The following is a 25,279-nucleotide window of genomic DNA, read 5'->3' on the forward strand; positions in this document are numbered from 1 at the left end:
CACTTTTTTCTTAATATTGCTTTAGCTAAGATGCTCCTTTCCATTCCTTTCTCTCCATTTCTTTTTGCGAGTTAAGTACGCATAACATAAAATGTTGCCATTTCAACGATCTTAAGTGTACTGTTCAGTGATTATGACATACTTTCCCATTATTGTATATTCACCCCCATATTCTTCTCATCTTCTGAAACTAAAGCTCTGTACCTATTAAACACGAGCCCCCCGTCTCTCTCCCGACCCTGGCCACTGCCCTCTGCTTTCTGTCTTTGTGGCTTTGACCACTCCATGTATGTTCATCATGTAAGTTACACCATACTGTATAGATCTCCTCGTGACTGACTTATTTCACGTAGCATAATATCCTCAAGGTTCATCTAATTGTAGCATGTGGCAGACTCTCCTTCCTTTTTAAGGCTGAATACTGTTCCAATGTATGTAATATCACATTCTGTTTATCCATTCATCTGTTGACAGACACTTGGGTCCCTTCCATGTTTTAGTTATTGTGAGTCATCTCTTTAGTTTTAAGGAGGATCTTTATTTGAAATAAATAGTGATAAGCAATCATATTTAAGTATTTATTCTGAAAGAATAGAAAAGATGATTAGGTTTGTTCTTTTTATTACTGTTCTTTTCTGCATATTTAAATAACCACTTGGATAGATATTTTAAAGTTTGCAGTAGTATTAATCTAACTACATCATTTTCTCTCAAAGAAATATATATGATATCAGAAATTTGTTTTTATCCTAGATTAGCCTTTTTTTCACAGTCACTAGTCTTGGGTGTCCTAAAATGAGAGTTGGATATCTTTTATCTTAGAGGATATTTATAAGAACATACTGCCATTATGGTAGAGTAATCTGTTATCTTCTTTTACCATTTTAATCTTTATAAATATGAAAATCTTTGGAGATATGGGAAGTGGAGTCAAGGGTGGGTTTCTTGGACCTTTTTACTTATCGCTTGTAAATATCTTTAAAAACAGTATAAGTCTTAACTGCCTGCATATTTTGTCAGCGGTATTTTGGCTGGAACAGGACGAAGACAGATGAATCTCTGTTTCCTGTATTAAAGCAACTGAATGTCCATCAGGTAATCGTGACAGCTCTTGTCCTAAGTTCAGGATAGTGAATAAAGTTAGGAAAGCTGTGATGGCCAGCTGCTAAAGACCTGTTAGTTTTACTTTGTGGGGCATCCCTGGTGGCTCAGACAGTAAGGAATCTGCCTGCAATGCAGGAGACCTGGGTTCAATCCCTAGGTCAGGAAGATCCCCTGGTGAGGAGAATGGCTACCCATTCCAGCATTCTTGCCTGGAGAATTCCATGGACAGAGGATCCTGGCAGGCTATAGTCCATGGGGTCGCAAAGAGTCAGACATGACTAAGCGACTGTAAAAAGAGGCCTCTGTGTGGCCCTCAGTTCCTCTGGGTAGGTAACTGCATCTTGTTTTATCCGTGAGTGTGTTCCTGCCCACACAGGAACCTCCTCTCACCCCAGAGACAGCCCACAGGATGTACATACAGGTAAATCATTCTTCAGAATTCAGATCAAATCCTGCAAGATACATGTTCAGATTAAATTCTTTTCAGTTAGGTCGGGTTAACCTTGAAAAAAAGAAAACGTAAAGCTGAAGTAGACCGCCTTTCCAGAAAGTTTCGTGTTGTTTGTTTGGTGACTTTCTGGGCTGGACGCCTTGTATGCCCACCAACAAGAAAGTTAGTTGGCTTAGTAACTGGTTACTGCTTAATTTCAGATAAATTTTGTTGTAATACTGTTCTCTTTTTTCATTGTAGAAGTTAATATAAGTTTATTTCTCCAAAATTAGAAAGTGAAAAAAATGAATTAAAATTACTTGTTGTTTGCTTCTTCCAATATAGAGGTTAACATTTAGGTCTGTTTTCTCTTATTTTTCCCCTTTCCCACATATGTTTGTTACCAGACATAATTGCAATTTGATATAAATAATCCCCCCATTCACTGGTTAGGGTAAGTTTTTTTGTGTGTGTTTTTTGCATAGCTTTCATTTTAAATGACCAGATTACATCATTTCATCAAAGAGATTTAACTTAATTGGTTCACTTCCCATAGTGGACCTTGAATTTTCAGGTTTTCGTATGTAATGCTGTGATGGACATCAGGCATATAACTTTTCTCAAACAACTATTTTTAAGGACTGAGTTCCTGAAAGTGGAGTTTTAGAACAAAAGTCAAGAATATTTCTTACGACTCCTAATGTATAATACTGTGAAGTTGCTTCCTAAAGGAATCATGATGACAGTGTTTTTAAAAGGAAAGAGTAGAATTTAGAAACAGACTCCATGATATTGTGTTGCTATAAAATAAGATGATTTTGTCCCTGAAAAATATTTAACTCTCTTTGAATGCTGACAAAGGGATTTCTTACTTGATATGTGGGCAGCAGGATTAGTTGACAGGGGTGGCACTTGCAAGTATGATGTTGAAAGTGGAATTTACTGCCAGCATTCATTTGGGAGAGATGGACTTTTTGTTTTTGCATTGTCTTCCCTTTTTAAAAAATTTTATTTATTTTTAATTGGAGGATAATTGCTTTACAATGTTATGTTGGGTTTTTGCCATACATCAACATGGATTAGCCATAGGCTTACCCTTTTGAAAAAGGATGAATTAGTATTTTCTGAAAGAGTCATCCAGTGCCACAAATACAAGGTGGAATTCTTTGATTTGCTTTGTAAAGTTTTCTTCCTTGTCTGATCGATTATTATTTCATTTTTTTAGACACAGCTCCGAATTGATTCTTTCTTTAGATTAGCCCAACAGGAGAAACAGGAGGCCAAGGGTATTAAGAGCCAGAGGCTTAACAGAGCTGTGACATGTATGCTGAGAAAAGAGAGAGAAGCAGCAGCCAGTGAGATAGAAGCAGCTTCTGTTGCCATGGAGAAAGAGTCTGAGTTCCTTGATGAGGCAAAAGGAAAAACCCAGAAGAGAGGCACAGCAAATAGATGGGAAGAGCCATCCAGCCCGAAAAGAAAGAGGCTTTTGGATTCTAAAGGAGGGAACGAAAGTGGTGGGTTTTTGGGGGAGGCCTACCTCTCGCAGTCATCCGAGGCCTCTTCAAGTGAGGATGCGGAGTACTTCCCTGCGATGGGCGTGCAAAGGATGAAAGCATCCGGGGGGTCCCGGGCCCGCTCGTCAGATGCACGGAGCACAGCACAGCCTGCTTCCCGGAGGGACGGCGGGACCACCACGAGCAGCTCCAGCGAGGACGACGATGGAGGGAGGGCGAAGCCCGTCCTGGTGACCGCCAGGCCTGTGTTTGGGAAGAAAAAGAGGAGACGGAGAGGCACGAGAGGAAGGAAGTAGAAAACCTGCATACCCACGCAGCCTCTGTAATTGGGCACAGCTTAATGTTTTGTGATGAATTTGTTGTGGGGAAATAATAAAATTCACAGCATTTGCACAGTCTTTGTTGTGTGGCTTTTAAAAATATGGACCTTAAGCTGGACAGTTACTTACTTTCTTTAATATGTTACCTTTTTCTAGTGCTTTCCACTTCATTGAATATTCCTTTGTATCTACAGGCCTCATCTGTTTATGTTTCCAGTATTATGCAGTGTCGATTCTTTCTAACATTAGAAAGGGAAAAGGGGTTTCTGTTGATCAGTACTTACTCTCAGTGTATGTTCCCTCTGACTTTCCAACCTAGATGAGAATAAAATATATTTATCTTTATAGCCATTTCATTTATGTAAGCATTATGTATGTGCATGCATGCTAAGTCACCTCAGTCGTGTCTGACTCTCTGCGACCCTGGACCGTAGCCCGGGCTCCCCCATTCATGGGATTCTCCAGGCAAGAATACTGGAGTGTGTTGCCATGCCCTCCTCCAGAGGATCTTCCTGACCCAGGGATGGAACCTGCGTCTCTTATGTCTCTTGCACTGGGAGGTGGGTTCTTTACCACTAGCACCACCTGGGAAACCCCTTATATAAGTATTTTTGTGTTTATATTTGCATTCATTTATGTTTACACTCCAGTGCAGCTTCTTAAATACTTGGACTATAGCTGCTGCATTTCTTTGCTCATTATTTCTTTCTTCCTAATTTGAAATACATCTTCTGCTTCAGCCTTCTCTAAAAGCTTTCTTCTAAAGTCAACACTGACTTCCACATAAACAAAATCTTTTCTTCTGTGTGTGGTTTCTTTAATTTTTTTTTATTAAAGGATAATTGCTTTACAGAATTTTGTTGTTTTCTGTAAAACCTCAACATGAATGAGCCATATACATATATTTTCTCCCTTTTGAACCTCCCTCCCATCTCCCTCCCCATCCCACCTCTCTAGGTTGATACAGAGCCCCTGTTTGAGTTTCCTGAGCCACACAGCAAATTCCCATTGCCTATCTATTTTACAAATGGTAATGTAAGTTTCCATGTTACTCTTTCCATACATCTCACCCTCTCCTCCCCTCTCCCCATGGCCATAAGTCTATTCTCTATGTCTGTTTTTCCACTGCTGCCCTGTAAGTAAATTCTTCAGTATCATTTTTCTAGATTCCAAAATAGAATCTTTCCTCAATACTTCTCTTCTCTGGAGATATTTTAAATAGAACAGTTTTGGGGAAGGGTTGGGAAGAGAGACATTAACTTTTTCATGTTATTCTCTAATTTTTCCAAGCTATGTAAAATTGAGAGTTTTCTGCATATGTGTTTGTAGGTAGAGTAGCAGTAGTTTTGCTAAAATGTAATTTTGTTGCCTTGATAACTTATATTTGTCCTGCACTGCAGTAGCTAGAGTGAAGGCTAAGCTGCTTAACCAAGACGTGTTCCTATACCCTGTGAACCACTGTTTGCCTGGTGGCTCAGATGGTAAAAACCCGCCTGCAATGCAGGAGACCCAGGTTCGATCCCTGGGTCGGGAAGATTCCGTGGAGAAGGAAATGGCAACCCACTCCAGTATTCTTGCCTGGAGAATCCCATGGACTGAGGAGCCTGCTGGGCTACAGTCCATGGGGTCTCAAAGAGTTGGACACAACTGAGCGACAAACACTTGTACTTTCAAGTAAGCTGAGACACCAGCTCTTCCTCAGCAGTCAGGCCAGTCTGGGCTGGTGAGGCAGGTGAGCACGTTGAGGTCATGCAGGGTCCAGGTTCAGCCATCCCCTGGGTACTGTGCCGCTTCAGCTGTCTATACCGGTCATGGCTGTTTCTGCAATTGAACCTCCTCAAAGAGGAAAGACCCATAGTCCTGGGTGAGCAGGATGTCTTATCTTAAAGGTGACTAGAAAAATCACTTCCCGTTCCCATCCTGTTGAACTGAACTGACCATATTCTTCAGTGTATACTCGACATACTCAGAACTGTAATATCTACCTGGGCTGTGTATCCAGAAGGAGGAATAATGGATATTCAGAACTATTAGTTTAGTTCAGTTTGGTTCAGTCGCTCAGTCGTGTCCGACTCTTTGCGACCCCATGAATCGCAGCACGCCAGGCCTCCCTGTCCTTCACCAACTCCTGGAGTTCACCCAGACTCACGTCCATCGAGTCAGTGATGCCATCCAGCCATCTCATCCTCTGTTGTCCCCTTCTCTTCCTGCCCCCAATCCTTCCCAGCATCAGAGTCTTTTCCAATGAGTCAACTCTTTGCATGAGGTGTCCAAAGTATTGGAGTTCAGCATCAGTCCTTCCAATGAACACCCAGCACTGATCTCCTTTAGGATGGACTGGTTGGATCTTCTTACAGTCCAAGGGACTCTCAAGAGTCTTCTCCAACACCACAGTTCAAAAGCATCAATTCGGTGCTCAGCTTTCTTCACAGTCCAACTCACATCCATACATGACCACTGGAAAAACCATAGCCTTGACTAGACAGAACTTTGTTGGCAAAGTAATGTCTCTGCTTTTGAATATGCTATCTAGGTTGGTCATAACTTTTCTTCCAAGGAGTAAGCGTCTTTTCATTTCATGGCTGCAATCACCATCTGCAGTGATTTTGGAGCCCCCCAAAAATAAAGTCTGACACTGTTTCCACTGTTTCCCCATCTGTTTGCCATGAGGTGATGGGACCAGATGCCGTGATGTTAGTTTTCTGAATGTTGAGCTTTAAGCCAACTTTTTCACTCTCCTCTTTCACTGTCATCAAGCAGCTTTTTGGTTCCTCTTCACTTTCTGCCATTAGTAGACGACTTAAATATGTTTGCAAAAAGCCTATTTACTCAGTCCATATGCTAATTAAGATGTGTGCATGCTCAGTTTGTACTTGACTCTCTGTGACCCCATGGACTGTAGCCCACCAGGCTCCTCTGTCCATGGGATTCTCCCGGCAAGAATACTGGGGTGGGTTGCCATTTCCTTCTCCAGGGGATCCTCCTGACCCAGGGACTGAGCCCATGTCTCCTGTGTCTCCTTTATTGGCAGGCAGATTCTTTACTACTGAGCCCCTGGGAAGCCCCATACCAATAATAGAAGTCTGGGGAAAAAAAGAAAAAAAAAAAACCAAACACCATTATTATGCCATAAGTACAGTATTTACAGGACAATTTGAGATTATATCCTTTTTTCCCTCTAAACCCTGTGACCAAGGTAGATGCTTTATAAGAGAAGAAACAAGTTTCAAGATGTTATTATAACTGACTTTACCAAATTCACCCATCTAATAGGAAAACATTGTGACCTGCACCCAAATCTTCTTAATTCAGAATTCAAGGAGCTCTTTTACCTATAAAAAAAGGTTACCCATTTAAGACAAACAGCAGCATAACAAATTTATCATTTTTCAAAGCAAGTTGGGATACCTGTAACTTATTTAACATGGTGACCATCCTATACTTTTTCTGTAAATTTTTATTTCAACTTTTCTGTAGCTTTCTCTACATTTGCAGTTAACCCCACCATAGAGCTTTTTATTTCATTTATTCTATTTGTTTCATTTTTATAGATTTAAGTTCTCTGGTGTAATTCTTTTTGTCTGTTTTTTGTAATATCTTAATCACAGTTACTTTGAAGTTTGTGTCAAACAATCCCGGTATCTAGGTTACCTGTCTGTGTGTGGTCTGTTTCTTGGTATGACTGGTAAAGTTTGAGTGAATGCTGGACATTGTGTGAAAAATTGTCGATGTTGTGAGTCCTCCTCTGGAGAGGTTTCCAGAAGGTATTCTGGCGGGAAGCAGAGGGGAAGGTCACCTTGCTTTAACCAGGACTGAGTGGATTCAGCGCTGGTTTGCAGTTTGTCAGACTGCATCTCCTAGTTTTCCTCCATCCCTAAAAAGTAGTTTTCCACAGGTACCAGGTAAGTGGGATATTTCTTCTTTTGAATCTTGTTCTGTTTTTAGCCACTTTATGCTTGGAAAGTTAGCCTCTTGCCCTAAACATCTTCCTAAGCAAATAATCTTGAGTAAAGAGTCAGTGCTGTGTTGCTATAAGCTACTTAGAGCTGAAGGCAGAAGTCTCTCTGTACTTCTTTTTTCCAAAACAGTTCAATATAACCGAAATAATCATTGTTGTCGTGTCTGTTCAGATGATTTAGACATTCTGCCTGTCTAAACTGAGGTTTCTTGATTTTTTAAATAACTTATGGGGATGGAGTATTACTCAGCCATAAAAAGGAACACATTTGAGTCAGTTCTAATGAGGTGGATGAACCTAGAGCCTATTATACAGAGTGAAGTACGTCAGAAAGGAAGATAAATATTATGTACTAACATATGTATGGAATCTAGATGATTCTGATGTATTTATTTGCAAGGCAGCAATAGAGAAACAGACATAGAGAACAGACTTATGGACACAGAGGGGAGGAGAGGGTGAGATGTATCAAGAGAGTATCACAGAAACTCACATTACCATCTGTAAAATAGCTAACGGGAATTTGCTGTATGTCTTAGGGAACTCAGGCACTCTGTATCAACCTAGGGTGGGATGGGGCGGGAGATGGGAGGGAGGTTCAGGAGGGAGGGGGCATATGTACACCTATGGCTGATTCATGTTGATGTCTGATAGAAAACAACAAAATTCTGTAAAGTAATTATCCTTCAATTAAAAAATAAACTAAAAAATAACTTGTGGGAAAAGACAGGTGGTTTTTATTCACCGAATAATTCTTCATTCTTGTTTTAAAAAGATTAAAAAAAAAAAAAAAGAGAGCGTGTTCTCTGCCCAGGATTAACTGCCTGTGGATAATTGTTTTCATCATTTAAGATTTTGCAGTTTCCAGAATGTTTTTTTGTCTACCATATTCATCTCATAGATATTATGTGCCTTTTATATCTCTGTTTTACAGATGAGGAAGCCAAGAAACACTCTAAGTCAGTGCCTAAAATCTAAGTCAGTGCCTAAAAGCACAGGCCAATTAATTGACAGGAATGATTAAAATCAGGCTCCCAGACCACTAGTCCTGTCCTATCCACTATTGTGAGCTCCATCCATCATAATATGTGAAGTATTTCTTAGAGGCTGTATCCGCACTCCTAAGTTTAACTTTACAATATTGCTGGGTTTCATTACCTGTTAATAACTTCTTATTCAGACTATTTCCAGGTCGCAGGAGTTAATAGAGTCCGACATGCACGTGAGCAGGTGTACAGGCTACAGATGCTCTTCGCCTGCCTCTTCACTCCCAGTAGGAAGGAACTGCGGTAACCTAATCCCTGCGGTCAGAGCGCTGCAGCACGCACTCCCAAACCTTCTGGGGCAGCTGTCTGAGGCTAAAAATGGCCTTCGCATCCGGACAAGGTGACATGGAAAGCATGCAGCCTCTGTTTCACAGGACGTCAGAGCCGGGGACGCTTAAATAACTCTTGGCATCCAACTGAAAAGTTATCACTTGGCCCAAATTGCCTTCACTTATTTGCAGGAGGAGTTGAAACCTTCCCGCTGGCTCTCGCTCTGGGCACGAGACGCCCACATGGAATGTGCCTACTTACTTTCTCCGACCCCTTATTTATGGGCATCCCAGCCTCGCTGCTGAATCTCAGAGGCTGTGCAGACGCAGCTGTCAGGCTTAGACCCGCTGGCCAGCGCGTACAGTAGTCAACTGCCGAGCTTGGGTGCTCGCCTTTCGGGCACCATCAGAGCGTCTCAGCAGCAAAGACAAAGTAGTGGATGATCCTTTTTAACCTTCTAGAAACTCAGCTAACTCGTGTACATAGGTATGTCCAGACTTCACGTTTAATAAATGTTGACCTGCCGGCGGACAGGTGTCGTAAAGACCGCGTCCCTTTAATGGAAGAGAAACTAAATTGGGAACAAACCAGGTGACCACTTTCGCTATTGTTCAGCCCTGTGACCTCAGGGGTGTAATATAACCTTTGATTTTCCTCCTTTGTAAGGAAAACAATCTGTCTCCTAATTTACTGAGGCATATTTTAAAGAAAGATGTGGTGGCTGTGACGTGTTTTAGGAGCCAGGTAGGAAAGGAGTGAATGTTAATTCATGGTGGTACAGTGATTATTAAAGGATTCAAAAACTGATGCTTGAAATGTCAAATTGTTGTTTTCCAAAGTTGGAACTACAGCTTACTTAAGCTCATTCATTCACAAGATATGCTTTGTTTGAGAAGCATACAATACTTGAATTGCTTTCCTTTTAAATATCTTTGCTGAGATGGTATGGATTTTTTTTTTTTTTTAAAGAAAAAGCTACTCAAAAAAGAAAGTGTTTGGTGGTTGGGCTATTTGACCTTGGGTACAGGCTGATGACCATGGGTGACAGGATCTTTGCATCTGTTGCTATGTAGGGAGGTTTGTTTTGGATTAATGGTGTTCACTACACTGAGTGGAACTGTTTCTCTCCCAATGTTTTAATCGCCTCTTAAGTTTTAGGATTGCTCTCTGACTAGTTAGTATGAAGACGATGGCTTTCTTTGTGATAGCTGAGGTGGCTCTGGTGAAGAATGTGTTTTGTTCTTCCAAGAACTTCTAAAATTTCTGACTCTGAATTTTAGTTGGTACTAGATAGATTGTGTTTTAATGCTCTTTTTAAAAATCATGACTTCTTAATAAGATATTTTAGTATAATTTTCTCTACTGTATTTGGTGTTAAATTTTATTAGGTAACTATGAGAGCACTTAAAGGCACATTTTGAATTAATTATTACCATTTGATATCTTAATATATTATTTGTCTAGTTTTCAAGAAATGATCAAGAAAGCATCACTATATCACCATCCATTAGCTAATCACTTAATGGATCCAGAAGTTCAAAAAGGTAAACTATTTTATGTTTCTTCATGTAATTTGATCAATTCTAAGAAGACAAAACAACTAACAATATAAATGCTAACCTTTACAGTGTTCACTGATGTGATAAAGAGAGCTGGGACTTTTTATCAATTGCATATATATTTGTGCTTGTGTTTGCTCACCTGTAACTATCTCTAACAATGTTTATTATCTCCTGCTATACCTGATGATACGTTAGAGATAATTCTGACAGGTAATACATCAAGTATATAGACTTGCTAGGTATTAATAGAGTTTTTTTTAATCTGCAAAAGTGGAATAAAAATTTTCCCCCGATGCTTGATGATTGTGATTTCTTAGTTATTTCTTTTCAGATAGGAAGAGAGATAAAAATAGTCTTATGGCTTTTACAATTGCTTCCATGAAAGTTGATTTTAGCCTATAAAATATATCTAGCTTATGTTTATGGTCCCTCTGATGTATTAATTAGAGGCAAACCTAGTGTAATTTGACCTCTTTTGACCTCTTGTGGTAAGGAGAATTTAAGGTCAAATTCCACCTCCAGTGGAGTTATTTGGATTTGAGCCACTGTTTTTTTTTAATATCATCCTAACTATCAAGAATGACTTTTCATAGACTATGTAATATAACTGTTCCCATTGCCTTGGAATAAAAAGTGCAGATAGGGACTTCCCTGGTAAGTCCAGTGCTAAGACTCCACACTATCAATGCAGGGCCCCAGGTTCAATCCCTGGTCAGGGAAGTAGATCCCATGTGCTGCCACTAAAGATTCCACATGCCACAGCTAGAAGCTCCTGCCCGCTGCAACTAAAGACCCTGCATGCTGCAATGGAAGTCGAAGATCCTGCATGCAGCAACTAAGACCCAATGCAGTCAAAAATAAGTAAAAATTAAAACATGCAGACATAGGCTCTTGACATAGACTAGAAGAATTACTACCATATTTCTGTAGAACAGTTGTACAAACTTAATTATATAGATTTCTTTCTCTCTCTGTTTTATCTACACACTTTGGATATTTTCTAACGACTATAGTCCTGTTTTTTCCCCTCCCTTTTTTAGGCGTACCAGGTGGCCTCTGCCTGGGTGAGCACCATTAGGCCAAGAGAGCTGGGTGGATGCCCAGTGTTGGCAGCCTACATGGCTTAAACGTGAATGGTTTAACTGCAGTAATTTTCACAAATCTAAACACGTAAAGTCATAATCACTTTAGAGAATCCAACTATTTAGATGATTTGAATGAAGATGCGATTTCTCTGCAGTTTAGGAATAAAATCTCATCACTATCATTACCATTAGTGACAAAGCCTGGTTTCCACTGTGCGTATGGTAATTTGGCGAATTACAAAAGATATGGAAGAAGTTCAAGGTAAGGCGCAGACAGAACTAGTATGAAAGTATTTTACAATGTGAACAAACACAGCCCTTAATAATCATCCACGTAGCCGACTGAAGCTTTCAAAATACATTCACAGGCATGGTGCTGAGGGGATTAAGAGTGTGCCGACGGGGCAGAGTCACATGGCATTTTGCTGGAAAAGCTTTCAGTAAGCAGTGGAACACTCAGTTCTCAAGTACTGAAGGGTATTGGCTCTTTCCCATCTAGCTCTTTTATACTTGGTTATCTTGTGCTTGGAAAGGATGGAGCAAGCCCATAGCCCAGTGCTTCTAACTCAACACTGGCCTGAAGATCCAAGGAAGCGCTTAGTTAGGACTACAGTGAATGCTGAAAATTCCTCTGTCTTTGGTTTCTAAGGAGACGTGGGTTCGATCCCTGGGTCAGGAAAATCCCCCAGAGAAAGAAATGGTAACCAGCTCCAGTATTCTTGCCTGGGAAATCCCACGGACAGAGGAGCCTGGTGAACTGCAGTCCATGGGGTCGCAAGAGTCAGACATGACTTAGTGACTGAACAACAGTGAATGGTTTCTAATGCTGCGTTATAATCTAAGCCGTCTAAAACCACATCCGTGTTGACTCTGCCAAATCTCAGGTTGCCTACCCTTGTCAACAGCCGCTCTCCAGCTGTTAGCACAAGTAGCCACGTGCTATAAAGGCTGCTCTCAGGGTGCACAGCCTTGGATCAGGTCCATCCTAATCCGAGGCTCTGTGATGCCTGCACACAGACTCCCAAAGCTGCCCATCCAGCTGCCTATCTGATGTCCTCTGTTCTGCCTTGCGTTGGTTTGGTCCCTTCAAGAGGCGGATGCCAGGATGGGACTAAACATGCCCGAGATTTACAGGGGGAGATGTTTGCAAAGAGCCTTCCCATCCCAGGTGGTGCTGGTGGTACAGAATCCCACCTGCCAAGGCAGGAGACACAGGAGATGCGAGTTCAATCCCCAGGTTGGGAAGATCCCTTGGAGAAGGAAATGGCCACCCGCTCCAGTATTCTTGCCTCGAGAATCCCATGGACAGAGGAGCCTGGCTGACTATAGTCATGGGGTGGCAAAGAGTTGGGCACGGCTGAGTGCAGTTCCCATCATAAGCAATACTGCCTTAATATAGGAAGAAGAAATTTTGAGTAATTCTATTGCTGTTTAAGAAACATACCAAACTGTAGTCTGAGTTAACGTTAATATACTAATTGGAGTACCAGAGTACACAAAGTTACTAATGGGAGAATCACCTATCAACACATTTTACGTGTTTAAAAAGTAATCTGGATAAATATCTGCTAGATAAGACTAATCAATGTTCCACATATTGAATAATAACCCTTAAACACGGTAATCTGCCTCGGATATCTTCAAAACTCAGGGTTGAATGTCAGGTTTGAACATCACTTGTTGCCCTCCAGGGAGGAGTCGACCACTGCCTCGGGAGCCCACAGTCACACTTGGCTCCTAGACCCAAGGCTTGCTGCCTCACTGCAGACTCGGGCGTCTTCTGTCTAGATGATTACGGCTTCCGGTTCTTCTAACGTAGCCTCCGCTGCTGCCACCAGAAGGAAATTCTCAAATATCAAATTTGACGGGGTCAGTTCTTGTCCTCATGATAGTCGATGGCTCCTGCTCACCCTGTAGAGGAAAGGCCAGCACTGCCCTCGGGTCATCCCCGCCTGCCTCTTCTGTCTTGCTTTCGACACCAGCCTGTACACCAGCTCACGGTCCCGGTTTGCCGAGCCTGCCTCCATGCCCCGGCGGGGGCTGCGTCTGTCTCCCCTGACCTCCCATCCGCCCTTCCCTGCCCGGCAGCCCTCGTCTTCCCTCTGCCGCAGCTCAGATGTCTCCTCCTGAGGATGCTTCTCCTGATCCGGCCAAGCAGCGGGGTTTCCCATCGCTCGTCTGAAGTTATTTCTTTTATCCCACATTGGTACTATTCCGGCAGCACGCTCTGAGTACAACTAAATTTGGTTCTTTTTTATTTTTTTCCCCCCAACTTGCAACCTGAGCAGTCTCAGTAAAAAGTGAATTTTCTTTCTTTGGCAAATGTATTGATAGTTATCATTTGAGCCACTTAATGGAAGTTACAGCCTCTTGTACAACACTGGGAGCTCAGCTCTGTGATGACCCAGCTGGGTGGGGTGGGGGTAGGGTGGGAGGGAGGTTCAAGAGGGAGGGGACATATATGTGTATATACACATGTGTGTGCTAAGTTGCTCAGTTGTGTCCGACACTTAGTGACCCTATGAACTGTAACCTGCCAGGCTCCTCTGTCCATGGGATTCTCCAGGCAAGAATACTGGAGTGGGTTGCCATTCTCTTCTCCGGGGGATCTTCCTGACCCAGGGTTTGAACCCACATCTCTTGCATTGGCAGGAGGGTTCTTTACCACTAGCACCACCTGGGAAGCCCCCCCACCCACCACGCGCGCGCGCACACACACACACACACACGCACACATATATATACACTTATAACTGATTCACATTGTTGTACAGCAGAAACTAACACAGATTGTAAAGCAATTATCTTCCAATTAAAAAATACATTCTGGCAAAAAAAAAAAATTACAGCCTCTATATATTCTTGAAACTAAGCAGACATCCAGACCAAAAAAAAATTTGTGAAAACAGCATAAGGGAATCAGGTTTAACATGAGGGCCTGAGAACTTGACATTGCTGAGCCTTTCAGAATTCTAGTTTTCAGGTTTGCCTGTGACCATTCACTAATCTCAAAATATCTTTAACATCTTTTTAAAAAAACTCTCTAGGTATTTCTAAGAAGCATATGACATTCATCTTTGAACAGAAGATTCTATTGAATGACAGTCTCTTTCATTTAGTTGAAGGGTTTTTACTTTAAATTTTGCTGACAGGTCTTCATGACAGCCCTCAAATGGAAGCTTAAATTCACTTGTCATAGCTGTTAAAGAATTTTTTTTTTCCCATGTATTTCTGTGATCTGACCCTTCCATCTATTATTGCTGTTATTGACCTTAAAAGTATAAAGGAGAAGAATGCAGACAGAACCTGCATTTTTGAAGGCTTGTTGCGATCCAGCCTTGAAAGTCAATTCACTGTTGAATTTTCCTCTTAAGAAAATCATCATTGTAACGTGGCAGAATCTTGCTAATTTTTACTTTGTAATTGAAACCACTTTCGTTCTCCAGAGGACAAGAGCACCTGGTAGATTTTATTCACGATCAGCAAAGATTTAATAGCAGGAAAATGGTGTTAAGCCTTTATTGTATCAAAAGCATTAAGACAGATAGGCCTAAAATTGCAACCTAATTGTAATGGTTTCTTGATTATGTTTTATTTACAATTTGTTTTAATATTTGTTTCAATATTAAATTCATTAATAATAATACTCTAAGATTAGGGTAGATAGCTTTAACTAGAGGTATAGCACTTCCCTGGGGGCTCAGATGGTAAGGAATCTGCCTGCAATGCAGGAGACCTGGGTTCGATTCCTGGGTTGGGAAGATCCCCTGGAGAAGGAAATGGCAACCCACTCCACTATTCTTGCCTGGAAAATCCCATGGACAGAGTAGCCTGCTGGGCTACAGTCCATGGAGTTGCAAAGAGTTGGATACGACTGAGTGACTAACACACAAAGATATAGATATCAGAAGTTTCCTGCTTTTCATGTAGGGAAGCCAAAATTCCACATATTGTATAACATTTCCTGGTTTTAGTTATTTGTTCTGGGGCTGAGTGCTAGATTACATGGAAGGAATATGTGTAGAAAATTGTTCTTTAGAAGTGTAAATTAGAATTCTGTTGTATGATAAGACTATTAAATTTTGGAGAAAAGTGTTCTTCACATCTTTCCTAAAAACCAAAGAATATCCGCTAATTCATTGACCTCAAGATTCAGTCCCATAGTCAACAAATAGCCAAACAAACTCTTTGGGGACCTGTTCTTTGCATATTATGTTTGGAGCATAGCTTTCCCCCTTTTATTACAACAAGGCAATGTTAGGGATGCCCTGTAAAAGTGCACCTTTTCTGTTAGATTCCTGCCCAATGGCTCTTGTCATCAGCCTTGAAATGGGTGGTGATATTGCTAAAACACTGAGTGCATGCTAGTCCATGCTAAACTGCTTCAGTCTTATCCGACTCTTTGCAACCCTATGGACTAGCCCGCCAGGCTCTTCTGTCCATGGAATTCTCCAGGCAAGAACACTGGAGTGGGTTGCTGTTTCCTTCTCCAGTGGATCTTCCCGACCCAGAGATAGAACTTGTGTCTCTTATGTCTCCTGCATTGGCAGGTAGGTTCTTACCACTAGTGCCACTTGGGAAGCTCCTGTCTTTTAATTTAAATAAATAACTGTTCTTAAAATTATTAGTCCTGGGAGTTCCCTGGTGGTCCAGTGTTTAAGGCTTGGTGATTTCACTGCCACGGGCTGGGTTCAATCCCTGGTCAGGAAACTAAAACCCTACAAGTCTCAACGTGAACGTGAACATGAAGTGGCTCAGTCATGTCCGAGTCTTTGCGACCCCATGGACTGTAGCCTACCAGGCTCCTCTGTCCATGGGATTTTCCAGGCAATAGTACTGGAGTGGATTGCCATTTCCTTCTCCAAGGGATCTTCCCAACCCAGGGATCGAACCCGGGTCTCCCGCATCGTAGACGGATACTTTACCGTCTGTGCCACCAGGCAAGTCTCAAGGTGAGGCCAAAAAAAATTTTTTTTTAAACCTCAAAATCTTTCAATAGAAATTAATGCTAAAAAACAGTAAAGTTTTTTTTTTTTTCATTTATTTGGCTAGGCCAGGTCCAAGTTGCTGCTTTTGGGATCTAGCTCCCTGACCAGGGATCAAACCCAGGCTAGGGATCAAACTCCTGCATTAGGAGCCCAGAATCTTCACCACTGGACCACCAGGAAGTCCCTGAAATTTTAAGCCGGATGTAACTGTGTGTGTGTATTTGCTCTCAAAATCCCATGTATTACATCTGGACAAATAATTTTAAGTACCCCAATTCAGTATATTTTGATTTCCTGCTATCAATTATGCAATATTTTTTATGAGTGTTGCTTTCTATGGAATGACTGATATTCATACAGTCTTTAAATTCAAAGGAGAATACTAATATAAAACACTGTCCGTTAAATTTTCTTCAGCCTGACAGTGTTTGCTATAGGATATGTGATCATCCTAGGTGCATAACTAATTTCAAATGACCGTGTGCAATGATATAATTGTGTTCTTTTAGGGTATATGTGCAGTTAATCCCTGGGTAAAGGATCTGCCTGCAATGCAGGAAACCCAGGAGTCTCGGGTTTGATCCCTGGGTTGGGAAGATCCCCTGGAGAGGAAATGGCAACCCACTCCAGTATTTCTGCCTGGGAAATCCCAGGGACAGAGGAGCCTGGCGGGCTACATATAATTCATGGGTCACAAAGTGTCAGGCACGACTGAACAACTAAACCACCACCACCACCACCACAACATGCAATTAATAGTGGTTGCTGTTTTATGAAATTTTTTGGAAATTTCATGAAATTCCAGTCTCTTGGAAGATCCTTTAATTTGGGGGGTGTAAGTCATTTTAAAAATTACATAATGTATTTACATATATATTTTAAATCTCAGTTCCTTATAGAAGTAAAAATGTGGTCATTCTTGAAAACAAAAATGACTAGCTCTATTTATTTACATTTGTTCTTGCACTGTAGTTGTTAGGACAGCAGCACTGATCTGGTCAACTAAGCTCTAAAAGAAAGTGCAAAGGCGGAGATGTCGGTGTGGTAGCGGTAAATACTCACAGGCATAGTTTTTATATCCAAGACTGGAATCTTAGGGGGTGCTCCTGGGATTTCATGTGCTCTAAGGTCTATTAATCCCCGATACCTTAGGTGACTTGTCAAAGAAGTGCTGCATTTATAAGGAGTTTGCAAGGAGGCCCAAGCAGGCACATTCAACTAAAGGTCAAGGAAGCAATTAAAGTTCTCAGCTTTCCCCTAAAGAACTTCCGCAGCCCTCTGCTGTCCCCCCAGCCTCCCATCTTAGCAAGGCAAGTGAATCTAGCAAAATGAAAGTTAAAGTTCAAATGCAACGTTATTACCGATGTTACTTGGTTCCTGGAGCTCTTCCTGAATGTGAGAGCGTGCTGTTGTTTCAGGAGAAATACAGTGAAATATGTGTCTCTTGCTTAGGACTCTCCGTTTTTCACCAGTTTGTTTTCTCTGCATCTCTGCCAAGGCCAGTGTGAGTGCTGGTGGAGGGGGTGAGGTTGCGGTCCCTGCCGTGGAACACGGAGAGGTTAGAGTCCTTCGGAGAGCGCTTGGTTCTGTCTGGGTCTGTTCAGGGATCACAGAATTTAGGACAGGAAATCATCTTGGCTCAAGTTCCTGCTGGATTGTGGCCCCTGAGGGAATCTTCCAACAAGGGCAAACTTCATCTCCTTCCCACGTTCTCCCAGAATGCTAAGGAATGATGTTACTGGAGCTCACAGGACAGAGTCTGGCTGCTATTGGGTGGTTCAGAAAGTTTGTTTGAGTTTTTCAATAAGATGCTATGGAAAAACCTTTTGGCTAACCCAGTATGTCTTCTCTTAGGACTCAAGACAGCCTCTCACCCTTGTTTTTACCTCAATGCCATGGAGAAATTGCAAAATCTCCTGGGGCCTTGAGCCCAGAATTTTTAAGACTGGTGCCAAACTCCTCGTTTTTTTTTTTTTAAAAAAAACCTTTGTATGTTTCCCATTTCCTAAAATTTTGGGACTTGTTTTAATGGTAAAAGTTTGCTCATTTTTTAGGAAAATTGCTTCCTTACTTTTAGGAAGAATAGATTTTAAAATTGCTGGTATCAGATTTGGTTTAGAGTTAGGGAGAATTGTGAATCATCAAATTTTCTAATTGCAGAATGGGCTCCTTGTGAAGGAACAACTTCACCCTCCATGGAAATATTCAAAGAGGCTGAACAAGCTGGGCATGTTGTTCATCCCCAGAGGAACTTGAGTTTCCTGGATGAGGTGCAAGCTGAGACCAGGAGGCGGCCACGGAGTTTTCCATCTGACGTTCAAGGATCGGATGACATTTGACTTTGGAGTGTCATATCTGTTTAAGTATGAATGATGTCAAGGTTGGAAAGTGTGAAGGTTTTAACTTTCGAGATTTGGGAAATAAATCTCCCTAGAGAAACTTGTCTTCTTCTATGAAGACCAGAATGAGAAGTTTTTGTACTTCCTCCAAATTTCTGGGAAATGTTTTTGTTTTCTGTTTGTTTACTTGTTTTTGGGTCTCAGCGCAGGGGTGTGAGCGAGTCATACCCTTCAGGTCATGCCATCATCTCAGCAAGACCCCCCTGTGGTACGTGTATCTGTCTGTATCTTGTTTCACTCATCCTTTATACCCATTTCATACTTCCTTTCCTTTTCCAGCTTCTTCCTAGCAACCTTTCTAGTGTGTTTGATGTAGGTCTTTGACAAATATTTTCACACATATCCACTTAAGGACTTGTGTAAAAATTTAGAAGAGGGAGCAGAATTGCTGGCTTGTAGGATATTTATATATAAATTAACAAAATACCATAAGATTGCTCTTCAGAAAGCAACATTTTGTATTCTTACCAGTGAAACTTATCTGATATTGTCAATGTTAAGATGTCATGAGTTGCCCCCAAACAATAATAAAAAAATAAGTAATAATAATATAATACAAGTGTAATTGATGGATGGTATCACATGTCTTTTGTTTGGATTAAGGCAGGTCACAAACGATCTGCTACGTTGAAATAACTAAAATTGCGCGGTGAAGCTAGTATGAATAGTAGAAATCTTAGATTCTATCGTCAGTCTTTCTTTTGTTCTAGATGAATTAGATTGGTAGCCTTTATTTATTTATTCTTTTGGTTGATAGCCTTTAAAATATGCTGTTTTTAAAAAAAGTCTATCAATTGTTTATTTCATATAGCATTGCAGAAAGGACTAGCAGTTGATTTCAACCTCAGTAAAAATCAGAAAGATGTTGTCCCAATGTATGAAATGTCAGCTTCTGCTAAGAGCTGTTTTCAAATAGTTTACCTTACTATCATGTTGCAGCTGAAGTCAATGACTGGTGAGAAGCAACTTAGAATAAGGGGAAATGCTGCACTTCCAGTCGATTCGTCTCCTTTGCCATGGTTTTACTGCTACAACCACCACCACTGCCGTTTTCTTTTCCTTTCAGACAGCGGGGAAGATGACGATGACGGGACAGTGGTTGCAGAGATCATGCGGAGATGTTTTGTTCCAGCGTTTGTAACAACCATCCCCTGGGAAGGGTTTCATTTCGCTGGTCATGAGATCCGGATCAATGAAGCCACGGATTGTTACGGCGCTGTTGTTTGGCCATCGGTATAATTTATTTTTTCATCCAATTTTGTTTATTATTATATACCATTTGGAAGGAGAAGAGAGGTTCCATAGTTCTATTTTGTGACCTCAAGCAACAGTAAAATTTAGAAATCAAGAAATTGGGAAAATGCTTCCACCAATTCTATTTCTGACTTGTAGGGTTAATAAAGACTGTTGTTTACACATTCAGTTTTTCGTTACTATAGGTCAGAAAAGTTTAGAATTGTACACATTTTTATTTCCCATTTAACTGGGCTTTATTTGAGTTAAACAATTAAAATGAAATCTGTATCAGTCTCAACATGCAGAATATTCTAAAAGGCCACACTCATTTATCAATTGTCCTACGAAGGCTGCAGCCCCCTCTACTGTCTGCCCCAATATAGTTGAACATATAGTTCTTTAAAATGACTCCTATTATTAGAAAGTGAAACTGAAGTCGCTCAGTTGTGTCTGACTTTTTGTGACACTGTGGACTGTAGCCTACCAGGCTCCTCCATCCATGGGATTCTCCAGGCAAGAACACTGGAGTGGGTTGCCATTTCCTTCTCCAGGGGATGTTCCCGAACCAGGGATCAAACCCGAGTCTCCTGAGTTGCAGGCAGACGCTTTACCCTCTGAGCCACCAGGGAGGCCCTGTTAGAAGTTGCTTCCTTTAAAGATAATCAAGCCTGAGTAACTGAACTCCCATATTCTTAGTTCTCTTCTTTCCCCAACAATCCCCGAAGACTTTTTCTCTCCTAAATGTTGAACCTATTGGAGAATGTACTTCTGTGGATAATTTTCTGTAGAGAGATGTGTATATATACACACATACACTCACATGTGCATGCGTGCTCCGCTGCTCAGTTGTGTCTGACTGTTTGCGACCCTGTGGACTGTAGCCCGCCAGGCTCCTCTGTCCATGGGATTTCCCAGGCAAGAATACTGGAGTGGGTTGCCATTTCCTCCTCCAAGAGATCTTCCCAATCCAGGGATCGAACCCACATCTCCTATGTCTCCTGCATTGGCAGGCAGATTCCTTACCACTGTGCCACCTGGGAAGCCCACTCTAACTTGTGCTCATATATGTATTATACCATTAGTGGGGTATTTGTCTAATAGAGTTTAATATTGCTTTCTGTGATTACTTACTAAGCACTGGTTTTCTTTTTTGGCATCTTCATAGGCCCTTGTTCTGTGCTATTTTCTGGAAACTAACGTAAAGCAGTATAACCTGGTTGACAAAAATGTGATTGAAATTGGAGCTGGAACAGGGCTCGTCTCCATTGTGGCGAGTTTACTTGGTAAGTAGCTGCTTTAGATCAAGTGGGATCAGAAAATCCAATGATCTGATATCATTAGTTGCTTTTGCTATCCATTTACTATGCCTAGAGAAGTCCATGGACTGTATAGTCCATGAGGTTGCAAAGAGCTGGACACGACTGAGCAACTTTCACTTTCATTTTACTATAACCTGGGCCTACCTTTTTTTTAATATATAAATGATAGTTTATTTTGAAATTCTCCTCCTGAGAGAAAGTGGGTCCCAGTTTCTCATAATTGAGTCTTTTTACATATTTTTCCTTTTGTACGTATATTTCCCCCCACCCACCCTGCTCTTTTTTCCTGGGCTTGTTTGCCTTCTTATTCCTGATATTAAGGAATATCTTTTAGTTTTTTCCTATTTCTATTTATTTATTTCTAGTTTTACTTTGAAAAATTTTATATATTTTCAATTGAAGGATAATTGCTTACAATACTGTGTTGGTTTCCACTGTTCATCAGCATGAATCAGAGCCTGTTTTCAACCCCTTCATGCTTTGAATGGGCTTCATTAAGAAACTCTAATGATGTTAGTCACCTAACTGGTTTCTTTCTGAATTTTCTGGGAAGCTGTATTAGTTCTTCTCCTGGGGTGTAGGTCACAAGCGCATTCTAGCCGGCATGTATATCTTGGCATTCTGGCTGCTGGAGGACACGGGGAATATGAGGCATAGGCAGAGCTGACTGCTGCGGACTCTCTTTTCTTTATTTAAATTTCAGCCCCATTTCAACATCCCCATGTACTCGGTATATTCCTTTTGGATTTTGAAGTCATTTTCTTATATGAAAAAGCAACTGTTAGAATAGAGAAAGAGTGTTAGAAATCACGTCTGCTTCTAAGTTTAGGCACGTGTCCTTGAATTTATTTTCTCAGTTATTTCCATTCTTCTTTTGCGACCGCTTGTTCTCTCACCAGCATCTTCTTTTCCAACTAAATGTGTGATGGTCTCTACGTGTGTCTGAGCCTGCTTCAATCTCTTTTGCTGTTGTTATCTATTTCACAGCCTTAATTTATCTGCCTTCTCTGATGTGCGCGGCTCAAATCTGTCTTGATTTCCTGGATCTTCAAAAGTGCACTCCTGCCACTCTAAAATCTTGAGAGGAGTTCAAGACTTAGCAATTTACAACTTTCTAAAACACTGGAGAAATATAGGACCCTTGAAACCCTCCCCAAATATTTTATTTTTTTAAATTGCTCTGTCTTGACATTGCTTTGAAAGTTAGCATTCCACTTAGTATGGCTAGTGTCAGATGTCCTATTGGATTTATACCCTGAAAGCTTCCTCATCTAAGAGCAGAATTTGTGTTTTGGGAAGTTGTCCATTCATTAAAAAGAGTCGGTCCTTTTGGTCTGCTTGTATGACTTGACACAAACGTCAAAAGATGGAAGCTTGGTTTGGTCAGTGGTAGTGATTGCCTCTAGACACAAAACTCTTCATAGTCAGCCCTAGTGCCTTAGGTCAGTCACTCAGTTGTGTCCAACTCTTTGCGATGTCATGGACTGCAGCATGCCAGGCCTCCCTGTCCATAACCAACTCCCAGAGTTTACTCAGACTCATGTTCATTGAGTTGGTGACGCCATCCAACCATCTCATCCTCTTTCGACCCCTTCAGATAGTTTATATTCCTATGGGTGAAGGGCAGTGGAGGGAGGAGTCATCCCTTATCTTGAGATCTTAAAAAGATTTGTTGAACCTGATAGACCTCCCGCCCTATACACACACACTAGAATGCAGAGATTTTTATCTCTGTGATTCTACCAATGAAATGTTTATTTCCCTCCCGTTTTAATAGTTTCCAGAAATAGAATCAATAGCCAGAGAAATTTGCCATCATGGGTGAGAAACGGGTTCTAAACTGGTCTGGGGTGAACTGGATTCCCCTCCAGATCTGTTCTCTCATCCCCTACCCGAGTCTGTCCTTGTCTGATGATGTAGACTTCAGACAATTCTAGACTTATTTCCACATTGTTTTCAGGTTCTCCTACTGCCTAAATTCACGTTAGGGGACAAATTTTATTGAGTTGTGGTGTACAGTTTTCTCCTGAAAATGACCACCAGTGTTCAGTTTTAACTATGGGTTTCTTTATATGTTTTTCATCTGAGCATTCTGTCCTGTGTGTATGCTCTTTGGCTGTGTGAGCTGTCTATGCAGGCTGTGTGTGCGCATGCTCAGTCATTCCGTCTTTGCGACCCCATGGACTGCCGCCTGCCAGGCTCCTCTGTCCATGGGATTTCCCAGGTGAGAATACTGGAGTGGGCTGCCATTTCCTCCTCCAGGGGATCTTCCTGACCCAGGAATCGGATCTATATCTCCTACATTGGCAGGTGGATTCTTTATCTGCTGAGCCACCTGGGAAGCCCCAAAGGCAGGTTGTGAGAGTCAGGCTGTCATGGGGTCAAGCTGAAACCATGGGCATGAACCTGGGTGTCACGATACGTTCAATGTGGTGACACTGAGAAGTCGTCTCCTGCCTCCACTTCTCACACTTAAGCACTTCCTGGTCAGTGATGGGGTGCTCAGTGTTACGTACACTCACTCGGTCTCACATGACTGGAGCTCAGGTTTCTTTTGGGGAAGATCCCGTTCATCTTTTAACAATGACATATGATTGTTCCAATCCAATGAGGATACTAAAATCCTTTGAATTTCCCTTCCTTTTTGATGTTTTAAGTAGATAAATAGAAAATAACAGCAAGAATAACAAAACAAAACTGACCAAAAATAAAAGCCCAGGAGAACAGAAAAGCGCAACAGATGTAAAAGCCTCAGTACCTGGAGAACCTAATTGTGAGTAAGGGGAGGCGTAAGGCTACCTTAGCATCCATTCTGAAGGGATTTCCCTCCTGTGTGTACTGTGTCTTTGACATGGGGCTAGCCTTCGTGCCGAATTGCAAAGTGCACGGTCTCACAAACCGATGGCTTCACCTCGTCCCATGAAGCTTTCTCTCCCTGCTGTCCTTTGTCTCCCAGGCGCACACGTGACTGCCACAGATTTACCCGAGTTACTTGGAAACCTGCAGTATAATATTTCCCGAAACACCAAAATGAAAGCTAAGTATCTGCCTCAGGTCAAAGAGCTCTCCTGGGGTGTAGCTCTAGACGAGAACTTCCCCAGGGCTTCCACCAACTTTGACTACATCCTGGCGGCCGACGTCGTCTATGCTCATCCATTTCTCGAAGAACTCCTCATTACCTTCGACCATCTGTGCAAAGAAACCACCATCATCCTCTGGGTCATGAAATTCAGGCTGGAGAAGGAAAATAAATTTGTGGATAGATTTGAGCAGTTGTTTGACCTGGAGGAGATTTCTAGTTTCCCTAGCCTGAATATTAAGTTGTATAAAGCGATGAAGAAAAATCAGAAGAATGCATGTTATCCTCAAAGGAGGATGTGGAAAGCGAAGGCAATTTCTGGTAGATTATTGCTCTAACAAAGACCCTAGATAATCTGATGTAGCACTGACTTTTCCAAGGGGAAACACACACACGCACACACACACACACACACACACACACATACACACACACACACCTGCGAGCGCCTCACCCCAGGCAGGGATATTCCCAGAGGTAGCATGTGGATCTAGAGAATGGCACAGCCATTGTGTGCTAATTGATTAGGACAAGGCCTGCTTTCCTTATCTTTCTATAACACCATCTTTAATTATTATCATCTTAATACATGGTGCAGTCATTGAAAAAAACCCGGAACAATGGTTTTTAATAATGGTGTCTCTAACATAAGCTTACGTGATTCTCTCTTTAGAAATAAAGAAATGTTCTCTAGTGAGCTCACAAATAAATCATAAAAGGTGAACGAATATAGGATATGATGGTCGGTGTGAAATTACTGTGGCTTTGTTAGCGCCAGCTTACAGGTGGTCTGTCTTCTCTGCTCGGCAGGGTGGGTCTCCAACACACCCCCTGAAATCAATCAAGCTGGTGGATTTGAGGTTATGGGCAAGGACATTTCACTCCAGTAAATGAAAAATGAATGGAAGAACACATAAAAACAGCTGAGATTTTGGGGGAGTTATTGTTTTATTTTTAAGCCAAGTACAG

General features: G+C 41.5%; 2 protein-coding genes across 13 annotated transcripts in view; both read left to right on the forward strand.

The window, feature by feature from the left end:
* The window catches only part of ERCC5 (ERCC excision repair 5, endonuclease), a 30,302-nt gene extending 26,856 nt beyond the window's left edge, over positions 1–3,446 (forward strand). For 4 of the 5 annotated variants that reach the window (XM_060394210.1, XM_004012350.5, XM_060394212.1 and 1 more), the window contains 2 exons: positions 1,011–1,095; positions 2,760–3,446. In XM_060394210.1, coding sequence (XP_060250193.1) covers positions 1,011–1,095; positions 2,760–3,344 — 670 coding nt within the window. In that variant the 3' untranslated portion in view covers positions 3,345–3,446. Of the gene's footprint in view, positions 1–1,010 lie in introns of all 5 variants that reach the window. The other variant, XM_060394213.1, reaches the window with a different exon arrangement.
* Positions 3,447–8,945: 5,499 nt separating this feature from the next.
* On the forward strand, positions 8,946–25,045 carry LOC101114712 (protein-lysine methyltransferase METTL21E). Of its 8 annotated transcripts, none has more exons than XM_027973769.2 (5): positions 8,946–9,233; positions 10,107–10,186; positions 19,743–19,909; positions 21,078–21,195; positions 24,188–25,045. In XM_027973769.2, exons 1-5 carry the CDS (start codon positions 9,082–9,084, stop codon positions 24,646–24,648), a joined length of 978 nt encoding a protein of 325 aa, XP_027829570.1. In that variant the 5' UTR covers positions 8,946–9,081; the 3' UTR covers positions 24,649–25,045. The 8 variants fall into 8 exon arrangements, with proteins under 8 accessions (XP_027829570.1, XP_004012281.2, XP_012040322.2 ...); XM_004012232.5 differs by having other exon boundaries at positions 8,946–9,128; XM_012184932.4 differs by lacking the exon at positions 8,946–9,233 and adding an exon at positions 9,278–9,386.
* Positions 25,046–25,279: the final 234 nt, after the last annotated feature.

The sequence above is a fragment of the Ovis aries genome, chromosome 10 (assembly GCF_016772045.2).
Source record: "Ovis aries strain OAR_USU_Benz2616 breed Rambouillet chromosome 10, ARS-UI_Ramb_v3.0, whole genome shotgun sequence".
NCBI lineage: Eukaryota > Metazoa > Chordata > Mammalia > Artiodactyla > Bovidae > Ovis > Ovis aries.

Coding starts and splice junctions, on each gene's coding strand:
- LOC101114712 (XM_027973769.2), top strand. CDS start 9,082: ATGATCCTTTTTAACCTTCTAGAAACTCAGCTAACTCGTGTACATAGG. Junction 10,187..19,742: donor GGATCCAGAAGTTCAAAAAG/GTAAACTATTTT, acceptor TTTTCCTTTCAG/ACAGCGGGGAAGATGACGAT. Junction 19,910..21,077: donor GCGCTGTTGTTTGGCCATCG/GTATAATTTATT, acceptor GCATCTTCATAG/GCCCTTGTTCTGTGCTATTT.